The following is an 11,373-nucleotide window of genomic DNA, read 5'->3' as shown; positions in this document are numbered from 1 at the left end:
AACCTTGGTGTGCATAAAGTCCACAACTTAGAAATTTTGATGATTCTATTTAACTTGCTGAAATGGTCATTGTTGACCCATCAGACCCACCAACATTATTTTTTATTATTATAAATTTTCTATATTTTATCCGCTTTTAAATTATTTTAGTCCCTAAATTTTTAGGTAAGTAAAGACTTAATTTCTGGATATCAATATTAAACTGTAATGATGTTGGATACGTTAAACAACATGTCTGAATCTCTATATCGTTTTCAAATCTAACCTATAATTTTTTGAGGCTGCTTTCTCGAGAAAATTTGTGTTCATCTTTCAAATTTTATTTAAATATCATAAAATTAAAAATTTTAAACATTCAGTAGCAGTAACTAACTAAGCCGTATATATTTTTTCCTCAATTGTTTTATAATTGGGTTTCTTGAAAATATTAGAGAAATCTGTGTGTCGCGCCTTCTCTGTTTCCCGCCGGCTCTCCCTTTTCGCCGTCACGTCGCACCGCCGCTTCTGGCCTCCTAATCCTCTCGGTGTTTTGTGGTGCGTACTCTATCAGTTTTCCCTATTTACATACTGATTACGAATAGCACGACTTGGCTTGACTGCCTTCTTTACAAATGGGTAGTTGAATTTGATTCTCCAGCAATAGAATTTGGTATTGTTCTCCGTTCTTGAATACGAATCTACTCTTCGTTGCAAAATCTTCCTAATTTTTTTAGTCTAGTAATATGTTCAGAACTCACAGTAATTTGGTATGAAGCCATTTAGTTAGGGCTTAAATGCCCCTCTGTTCCTGGAAGTTACTGAAGCTATGGATAATTCACTTAAATATGAAATATATCCATCATTTATCTAAAAAAAATCAAGTTCTTCCTTGAACAAATTGAATGAAGTTTATTGTGGTGTACTCGTTTTCAGATTCTTTTGGTTGTCCAGAACTCCAACTTCAAGCATGTCTGGAGAGGAGGAAGAAAATGCTGCTGAGCTTAAAATTGGGGATGGTACCAATCTAACTATTAATCTCTAATTTTCATCAATAATCAACGAGATTTTAAGTGCCTCTTACTTTGTGTGGTGATGGGTTTCCTTCACTTAGGAGCTCCTTTCTGTTCCCCATGCCTTATTATATGTATCCTTATTACACAATCTTTTAACAGCGAATATAGTTTGGACTGGGAATATGGAGCTAATGTAAACACTTACTAATTTTGTTGAGGTAAAGAAATTACAATCTCTTATATTAGTCACATACCCTGTGGATAGTTATTTGCTTTATTGTGAGAGGAGAAAGATAGTAAATGTAATAGTCCAAGCACACCACTGGCAGATATTGTCTTTCTTTGGGCTTTCCTTTCTAGGCTTCCTCTCAATGTTTTAAAACACGTCTATTAGGGAGAGGTTTCCACACCCTTGTAAGGGATGATTCGTTCCCCTCTCCACCAATGTGGGATCTCACACTCCACCCCCCTTGTAGCCCAGCATCCCCGCTGACACACCGCCCTATGTTTGACTCTGATACCATTTATAACAGTCCAAGCCCACCGCTAGCAAATATTGTCTTCTTTGGGCTTTTTCTTCTTGGCTTCCCTTCAAGGTTTTAAAACGTGTCTACTAGGGAGAGGTTTCCACACTCTTATAAGGAATGCTTCGTTCCCCTATTAAGCCATTAGTTTATGCGAGTTTGTCTCATAGCCATCTACATAGAATCATACTATTTCGTAACTTTCTCTGTTGTTAGGTCATTAGATGTGTTGTCTTATAGGTGGCTGGGCATCCACATTCATAAAAAGAGATTTCTTTTGCGTACACTCTCTTATCGTTTTTTATGATATCGTGTCAAGGCTCAAATAGCTAAATGCCCTGGGTTTTCAGATATTTTGGGTTAATATTAAATTGTCCTAAGGTTTCTGAAATTTTAGATGAAGATATGTAATCTATGCAAAATTTAAATTCTAACATTTAACATTTTATCATTTGAATACTCAACTATTTAAGCTTTTCCATTTTTTATGAATATATGATAATTAAGACATTAGAATAGATCTTTTGTTTATATGGTAAGTAGTTATTCAAAATTTAAGCTCTTGCCACCGAGATCTTTTTGGTGTATACACAGCTTTTTTATCCTTTTGCATTTATTTCCTTTGGCTGCCCGCAGAGTTTTTGAAGGCCAAGTGTTTAATGAATTGTGAGGTTTCTTTGATCCTTGAACACAAATATGAGCAACTTCAACAAATGTCTGAGGATCCAATGAATCAAGTTTCTCAGTGAGTTTTATGTTTATTGTTTATTGTTTATTGATTTAGAAGCGAACTTAGAGTTTCTTTTGCTTGTTGATATAGCTAAAGTTATGATATTCACCACGACTTGCCGTTACAAAGATGAGAGCTTTTTAATTCTGGTCTTCTTTTTCTGCAGAGTGTTCGAAAAGTCGCTGCAGTATGTGAAACGCTTTAGTCGCTATAAAAATCCTGATGCCGTTAGACAAGTTCGAGAGTATCCTTGTCTTGATTTTATGGGATGGTGGGAAGGATGGGTTGAGCATATCCACCTTATGCTAAATTCATTTTGAACTTGTAGTTTACAACTACCATTTTGTAGCTAGCCGGAGCTCTTTGGTTAATTATTATTTGGGAAATAGTGAATGAATTAAGATTAACTGCTTCGATATGTAGTTCATGGAGGACAATATAGTTCACTTTTATCAGCTCTGGTATGAACTGGAAGGTTGGGTTCATTGTTTAGAATCGCGTAAACTAGAGGTGTTGATTCTTAACTGCCATACAGAATTCTAAGCAGGTATCAGTTGGCTGAGTTTGAGGTATATATTTGACACTTGATTTAATCAATCAATTTACAGATCATTATATACTAAAGACTGAATAAGGAAAGATTATTCTCATCACTCTTGAAATTTGCAGCTCTGTGTTCTTGGCAACCTTTGTCCTGAAACCGTGGAGGAAGCTATTGCTATGGTACCATCTTTGAAGGTATCTTTTGCCTCCTTTTTTATGCCTACACCATATCAACAAGTATAGTAGTTTTTCTTTTTGCTTGTAATTGGTAGTATATGTATTGGTATTCGTCTTAGAATTGTTTATGAACACTTTTGTTGGCTTCAGGCTAAAGGGAGGGTGCACGACGACGAAGCAATCGAGAAGATGTTAAACGACCTGTCGTTGATCAAAAAGTTTGAGTAGTTACTTTCTAAGTTTGGGTTAAACATGTTCAAATCCAATGTCTATCATTTTCTCCCTTAGAACAATGGGGAATTGTAGCCTTCTGTGTCGTAGTATTATAACTTGATGGGTCTGTTTGTAATTGATATCCTTGACAAATCTTCAAACTAAATTTGAGTTGTATGTTATTCTCTTTCACCATTATAATGAAAATGTGTTTATCAATAAAATAGTTTATTCAAATCAATTATTAAGGCCTAGAAAGATCATATATCTAAATATGTTGATGGTTTCTGACCCATTTTTTTCACACATCAAGCAGGTGCTTTATTACATAAATTTGATGCATGGAAGCTTACTACACAGAATATATAGAATACATAAAACCAAGCTTTTGAACTGCAAGTTGATGTTGTCCGGTTTCATAATTATTATTTCAAAGAAAAAAGTTCATAATCTTAAGAATCTAACAACCATGAATTATTTTACTTAATCTTCAGGCTTCCATTGTACCAGAGCTAATGTATGGCGGCCACCGCAGGCAACAAGTTTGGCAATCCAACGGCCATTCTCAGTCCCACGAGGAGGGGGGATGTCAATGGGCACTTCCTCTGGTTGCCCAGTTGTGACCTTCCTTCCATATCCAAGCCGCCCATGGTCACCTCGCCCAAACTGCCACACAAATGTAAACAAGGGGGGAGAATGTAACAAGACTTGGACAGTTTAGAATGACAATGAACTATGCAAGAAAAAAGATTTAAAACCCGTTGGAATGTTTGACAAAAAGTTGATCTGTTTGAATATCTTTCTTTCAAACTTATTTCAGGCAAGCACTCGAGTCATTGCCATGTCATTCTCATCAACCATCATGTCAATTCTCTGTCCAACATTCTAACTGATTTACACTTCAAGTGTAGTTTTGAAACGTTTATGGAAGGTAAAGGTTGAAATTAACCGGGTGTTTTTTTAAACGAATTGCAAAGTTTAGGGGTATTTTATATGTATATAATGTAGCCGAAAATTAAAAAAGACAGAAATGAAATAAGTTGAAACAAGGGTGTTCTTGAAGAGAGATGAGAGACCAACCGAAAACATGCGGCCATCACTGGTTACTGCAACTGAGTGTGTGCCTCCACAGGATACCTGTACCAACAAATGATATTGCGGCATATTCAAAAGATTTTTACTTCCGTCAAATAATTACTGCATCTCTGAGTCTTTAACTCTAGACCCTAATTCTCGGCATGATCCTCAAACTTAATTCAGCTGTTTGTAATATTCTCTACTCTCCTTTGTTCAATAGGTTTATCTAAGATACCGCTATCATTTTCAACCCGGAATTATATCAGCCTATCAATGAAGGATTATGTTATAAAAAATAGGATGATCCCTACCTGAACGATGTCCTCGCCAGACAAAAGTTGAACCTTCTGGGGAACCATTTTGCTGCTCTTATCATTATCTCCAAATCCAAGCCTCCCATGTTCTCCTCGCCCCCATCCATAAACCTGCAACACCAGTAAGCTTACTCTTTCTACTCAAACAAAGACAATGGAGGATACATCATTCATTCTTGACCCAGTCCGTAATTCATCGGCAAATTTTTTCAGATGCTCATGAGCTAAGCTTATTGAAGACATAAGCACTACTACTTCAACTAGGAACTAAAAAAAATTTCCCTCTAAAATCCCAAGAAAAGTTGAATATTGACAGATTATCAAGGGGATCCATGTTTTTCATGTAACCACTAAAACACAACCAACACAAGGACACATTATGTCATGCTAGTAACTTGTACAAGACTTAGTGCCAAGCCAAAAGTGACCAAAAAGTTGTTGCTTTATGAAACTGTTGGAGGTATTCTTGCAAATTCTCTGGCAAAACACCAATAATTATAGAGTTCAATGAAATCTACTTCTCTCAAATTATGTATTAATATCAATGTATTACAATATGTATAACCCCTCTTCAGCATTAGGTGGAGAGAGAGAGAGAGAGAGAGAGAGAGAGAGAGAGAGAGAGAGAGAGAGAGAGAGAGAGAGAGAGAGAGAGAGAGAACCTCTCCGCTATCTGTCAACGCAGTTGAATGCCATCCTCCAGCTGCAATGTCAACCTTTGAACAAAGATGTTGTAATTAACAAGGTAGCCATATCAGCTGCTAATTATACATGGCAAAGAAAAATGTCGAGTCTTTTTTTTTTTTTTTTTTTTTTTTTTNTTCAAAAATAAAATTGATTTTTGGAATACATACTTTTTTTTCCTTGAAAAAATGGAAAGAGACTAAGGCTCAAAAGATGTAAACTCCACGTGAGTGAGAGAAAACAAGAAAATATAAAGAAGCGATTACGAAGGAAAAATAAAAGCAAGCCAAACCAGAGTAAGGCCAGAAAGCCCTTGGACAGGAATTGGCTGTGATCTTGGCTGCGTGTCACCAGTTCCAAGCTGTCCGTATTCATTATTACCCCATGCCCATAAAGTCCCATCTTCTTGGAGAGCCAAATTATGGAAAGCCCCAACCGCAATAAGCTTCACCATATCAAGACCTTGAACTCGTACAGGAACAGAAATTTGCGTTCTGCGAACAAGATACTCAATATATTAGCATCACTGCATACAGAAGAAACAGACAATATTTCAAAATAAGTAAACAAAAAAGAAGTGATCAGTGATATCAAAATGAACGGTTATGAGACCATACATATCTCCAGGTGGCCATGGTTGGCCCCATGTCCATACTTGTCCTCCACGTGTAAGTACCACAGAGTGTGTACCTCCAGCAGCAACCTATAACAGAAAAAATAGTATGTTTCTGAAACCAATTCAAGACAAGCATGAAACAATCTTCCATGAGATATACATACAAGACCCGAGGCCCTAAGAGATTAAAGAAGGGTCATGCCATAATCAAGCCAAATCTCTTTACCAGCCTATCATACCTGACTAAATGATCTGTGTTCTCCCAGCTTAAATTTAAATTGCAACATATCAGAGAAATCCAAGTAATTCCAGGAAGAAATTGTCCTAAATTTATCGATAATGTTATGCAAATTGCTTGAGCTTAGTCAGCTTGTCCATACTAGCAAATCTTAATAAACATAATCCCGTTCTACACTTTGATCCAAACGAGAACTTATTTGAGCTTCCATGAAAGTTAGAATGTTATCTCCTTCCTTCAGAGGTTCTTCTATACCTTTTCCGCCACAACTTGGAGAAAAAAAAAACTAATGCACAAGTTTTTAGCCCGGACCTTGAAAAGGTAGCCACATACCCCCAACGACCGAATGGTGAAATTTTTTGGATTAAATTTCAAATTCCAACACTTAGCTTATTTCATAAACCCATAGTCATGGGAAGAAGAGAATGAGATGGTCGTCATCGTCCTTACATTTGTTGCACATAATACCAGTTCAGGGAAAGCTATCAATGGAAATTTCTAGGTAGAATAGTATCATTAGTATTAATTCATTTTCATCCCAGCACCAAGGACCAAATAAAGTCTGTTTTCTTATTCGGTGGATTTTCATTCTCCACAGTATCTGGAAGAAAGTGGGGTACACTGACTAAGAAGCTGATTACTTAGAAGGAAGAAATTAACAAGAACTTAGACATGAGATAATCCATTGATTTCCTCTTTTACTTTTGAGATGAACCATGAGGTAATCCACTTTAAATAGATTTGATAAATGCTCAATAATGGGCAAAAATGGTAACTTCTTGTAATGGACCAAAAGAATCATTTCATGAAATTCACGCAGCATGCTTAATTGAAAGGCTACTATAGAATCTGTATTATGCATAGCACATAAAAGAAACTATTTAATACACAAAGATAATCCAGAATAAATGCTCACAAATATATTACCTGACGAACTATTAGCTTTGGTGCACATCGTTGAGGAATTGCTATATCTCGTCTCGGAGGTGGTCTACCACTGTCATCTTTCTTCTCGGGTTCTTCGCCACACTGACCATATTCATTACCACCTGCACCACACAAACTTTACATGTTTACTTGCCTGGATTGATCTAAAATAGGAGGCACCATGAAGACTTTCCTAAAACATGTTCCTTAACTGCTCCAAGTAACCCCTCTCAGTTGCTTAGAGAACGCAAAAAATAAAAAAATAAAAATTCACGTCTATTCTACACTGCTGTTACTCGTGCTGCCATGCATAAATGAAGCTGGTACAGAACATTAAAAGTAAAACTAATCCAAAGACGTAATACCTGCTATCTATCCCAGATGATAAACGATAGCAAATTCTAAGACAGCATTCTTTGAAAAGCTTTTGAGACTTGCACTCCGAGGCATGCCACAGATTTTAAAACTTGAAATTTATGCCTTCTAAAGTTCATAAGAGATTTATGCCCCTTATATATAAAAAGTAAACAGATCTAAGAGTACACAATAAGACTTATATTTTTTAAGCTTAATGTAATAGCTAGAAGTAGAATAATGAGAACACCTACCATCTATTCTTTGATGAAATAAAGTTCGCTATTATATGTAATACTAGTACAACAATATTGAGAATGACCTTCAAAATTTTTATTTGAAAGATAAAAATTGTGTGATTTTGTAGTTTTTCCACTTCTTTACGACCTTCCACTTGAGCTTGTGTCTTGCCTCTTCAAGAGGACAAGTTTTGAAGCCTCTTTTACTTTTAAGAACATCGATAACTAGAACTGTAAAAATTCAAAACCCAGTATTTCCAATCACACAGTTAGGGAAGGAAAGGAACATAAGTACCCCAGGCATATGCTCGGCCTTGATCATCCACAGCCAGACAGTGCCACCCACCAATAGCCGCCTAATAAACAGGACACCATATGAAACTTTCAGAAGTTCTTCAGCACAAAAACCAAAAAGTACATGTAGAACACCACACTTAGATTGATTACCTGCACAATCTTAACATTAGCAAGAGCTTTAACCTGGCTCGGAATGTTCTCAGCTTTTGTTTCTGCTGGGTGCCCAAGAGTGCCTCTCTGATTCCAACCCCATGTAAACAGCTACAAATCCCCCGCAGAATTGAACCCAAAAGTACGAAATATGAGAACACAGAACGCTCATATACGAGAAATGAATTAAAACAGAACGGATAGAATCGAAAGCAACTGACCTTGCCATCTTCGCAGATGGCGAGGGAGTTTCGGCTACCGGCAACAACAGAACAGACTTTCTGAGACCCAAGGGCTTTAATGGCGCAAACCCACTCCCTCTCTTGGTCGTTCCCCAATCCCAATTGCCCATCTTCTCCTGAACCCCTGATAATTCAATTACATTTTGATCAATCAATTCAGTTGCTATCTATCGTAAACAAAAACACCACAAAATTATAGACAACCGTGATTACGAACCAAGCAACAATGGCGGTATTGGCAGCCATTGAAAGCGAAATACAAAGCTCGAGCAGCAATTTGAGCTAAAGAAATCCGAGTATAACAGTGCTTCTAATAAAGAAATGCGAATAAGATAAAGATGAGAGTGCAAAAGGTGAGTGAAACACAGTGAAAAAAAAGCTCAGTTATATGATTATATCGTACGGTGTCCCCATCCGACTGGATAATTAGGGTAGTCTTAAGCGTATATATAATCCCGCACTGTACTGTCTATTAAACCAAAAATGGTGGGAATTTTTTATTAAATATTATGTGAAAATATAGCTAACAATTAAAAGTAAATTTAGATCATGATGTTCTTCACAAATTAAAATTAAAATATATTTTTTTTTCGAATCATGTAGATTCAAAATTTTAATCTTAAAATGAGGTATTGAGTAAATAAGTTTATATAAAAACATCTAAATTTCACATTCGCTCGTTATTTTATTCATAAATATTATTAGATTAAACAGAATTCCAAGAGTGGGCTTCTAGTTCTAGCAAAACTAGGATTTAGGGTTCTTAGAGAAAAGATTAGAAAGAAGAGACGCGACTAAAAACTGGGGAGTGGAATTGATACTGCTAATTCCTGTGCTCCTATGGCTTTCTAAGATGGGTTACTTGCAGGATGCTCGAGAGAATCATGTGAAGAAGAAAGCAGAGCAAGGTATTTAATCCAATCTTGCTTTCGCCCTTTTACCACCTGTTTAATCTGCTTTTGATTGCTGAGGAACATGATGCGTCTGTTCAATTTTTGAGTCTTGTATCTTGCAACTGCTGTTGAAACTTCTGGTATGTTTCCAGCTTTGCGTAGCAAAATGAAGCAGAAGGCGTTGAGGGAGTGCGATCGTTACGCTTCGAGGTATGCCGAATGCGTCTACGCCAAAACGCTATCTGTTGTTTTCAAGTGTCGCAATCAAGCTTAAGAACTGAACGATTGCCTTCGCCAATAGTGAGTCTCTGATTATTTTGCTTAGCTTTTGGGTAGTTGTATTGAATTTCATCTGCATTTTGTTCGCATTGTTTGTTCGGCTTCTCTTCTGTTCATAACAATGTGCATTATCATCGTTCCTCACACACCAATTATCATGTTTACGATACTGTTGTCCTGTGAAAGCATCTTCCTAGTAGACGCATTTTAAAACCGTGAGGTTGATGACAATATCTACTAGTGGTAGGTTTGGGCTGTTACAAATGGTATCAAAGTTAGTCACTAGACAGTGTTCTAGCGAGGACGCTGGCCTCAAGGGGGTGGATTGTGAGATCCCATATTGATTGGAGAGGGGAACAAAACATTTCGTGTGGAACCATCTCCCTACCAAACATGTTTTAAAACCATGAGGCTGATAATCATACGCAACGGGCCAAAGCAGACAATATCTACTAGCGGTGGGCTTGAGTTGTTACAATTTGCCTTAGAATGAATTTTGAGAAGGGGCAAAAATGGCCGTGAGCGTATTATGGCATGTGCGAAACAAATATCTGATAGTGGAAAGGTGATGCTATACACAAGATGGATGTTCAAGCAAGCCTTTATAAAGACGTAAGAGCTCATTGGTTGTTTATTGATACATGCCTACAGCCAAATGGTGGCACTTATGGGTACCCCAAGGTGATGCAGTCTTATGCCAAGACTCATTTTGAGTGTAGTGAGTTGTAGAGTGTGTGGGCAACGGTGCATCCAGGATGCAATGGCCTTGTCTGCGTAGAGGCAAGATGAGCACCCTAAGGCTAAGCAGGCTATTGTTGGATCGAGAGTCTTTTGGGAGGATAAGCTTTAGACTTAGCCAACTATGGGCTAGAAGGAGCTCATTTTGAGTAGCTTGAATGAACGCAACAAAGTGAAGTTGGTATCAAAAGGAGTCTGGTGATACAACCATGGGCAGACCTAGCCAAGGACTCATGGGAAGTGGATTCTTAATCCATTCTTAATTCTAATGGCCTCTTCTGTAGCGTTTTTTTATAGCTATAATAGAGTATGATACTATAGTTTATATAAGTTGCATTTATTTGTTTACTATTAGTTTTTGGGCTAGAATGCGCACTTCCTTTTACTGGTATTTGACCTCTCCTAGCAAGATGAGAACCTTTTTATCTATGGTTATGGTACGCATTCCTTTCAAAAACGGAAACACTATGCTATGGATGCACAAATAAAGGTAGGGTCCTTCTACGATCCTTGCAAACTTTTACAAACAAAACTAATTTAACAAATGATTCCAATCAAGAGCTAGTTAAAGGCCTCTTGAATTTTCTTTGTTTTGCTTCTTGTAATTGCTCTTGGATCAGTGATTGGATTCATATCATGTTTTCTTTTCATTTTCCAGCACCGACGACGACGACGTGTTGGAAGAGATGAAGCAGCAGGAGTATGCACTTCAACAAAATGGCAAGCCGTGAGGAAGAGTATAACATCATACATGGCCGTTAACATTCATTCTTAAAGGTCGGTCAAGATTCATAACCTTGACACTTCAAATGTATATACTTTTCGTATTAGGACGATAGTCTAATCAAAGTTCGAGTAAAACTTTGATTGTTCTAAATACTTTTATATATATATTTGGTGGTGCAAATCCAATCCTACTTTATACAAATGATAGGACCAAACGTGCAAATTAACCTTTTGTGTTTTTTTATCCAAGCATGTTCTTGAAGATAATGTTCCCACCTTTTTTATTAAAAGAAAAAATAAAACTTTTTTAAAATTTTCAATTAATTGTGTCTTTATTTGGAAAAATACACCATTCTTCTTTGAATAATAATAATAAAAAAAATACACCGTTCATGTAGCTCTCATTTACAATTCTAGATA

The 11,373-nt window shown here is 36.8% G+C and overlaps 2 protein-coding genes and 1 pseudogene across 3 annotated transcripts; 2 read left to right on the top strand and 1 right to left on the bottom strand.

Moving 5' to 3' along the window:
• Positions 1-383: 383 nt before the first annotated feature.
• On the top strand, positions 384-3,403 carry LOC111797921 (DNA-directed RNA polymerase II subunit 4). Its single transcript, XM_023680884.1, has 7 exons — positions 384-534; positions 913-995; positions 2,153-2,261; positions 2,413-2,490; positions 2,782-2,815; positions 2,916-2,984; positions 3,117-3,403. The coding sequence occupies exons 2-7, from the start codon at positions 947-949 to the stop codon at positions 3,192-3,194; spliced, it is 417 nt and encodes a 138-aa protein (XP_023536652.1). The 5' UTR covers positions 384-534; positions 913-946; the 3' UTR covers positions 3,195-3,403.
• Positions 3,404-3,512: 109 nt separating this feature from the next.
• On the bottom strand, positions 3,513-9,372 carry LOC111797895 (ultraviolet-B receptor UVR8-like). Of its 2 annotated transcripts, XM_023680883.1 has the most exons (12): positions 9,262-9,372; positions 8,535-8,627; positions 8,297-8,441; positions 8,076-8,186; positions 7,924-7,984; positions 7,036-7,157; positions 5,872-5,957; positions 5,547-5,748; positions 5,233-5,286; positions 4,568-4,681; positions 4,260-4,316; positions 3,513-3,845 (listed from the first exon to the last, which is right to left on the bottom strand). In XM_023680883.1, exons 2-12 carry the CDS (start codon positions 8,561-8,563, stop codon positions 3,663-3,665), a joined length of 1,164 nt encoding a protein of 387 aa, XP_023536651.1. In that variant the 5' UTR covers positions 8,564-8,627; positions 9,262-9,372; the 3' UTR covers positions 3,513-3,662. The 2 variants fall into 2 exon arrangements, with proteins under 2 accessions (XP_023536651.1, XP_023536650.1); XM_023680882.1 differs by lacking the exon at positions 9,262-9,372 and having other exon boundaries at positions 8,535-8,730.
• Positions 8,906-11,160, top strand: LOC111797937 (annotated as a pseudogene).
• The last annotated feature ends 213 nt before the right edge of the window (positions 11,161-11,373 follow it).

Source organism: Cucurbita pepo, chromosome LG01, assembly GCF_002806865.2.
Source record: "Cucurbita pepo subsp. pepo cultivar mu-cu-16 chromosome LG01, ASM280686v2, whole genome shotgun sequence".
Taxonomy (NCBI): domain Eukaryota; kingdom Viridiplantae; phylum Streptophyta; class Magnoliopsida; order Cucurbitales; family Cucurbitaceae; genus Cucurbita; species Cucurbita pepo.
This window is presented reverse-complemented; position numbering and strand designations above follow the sequence as displayed.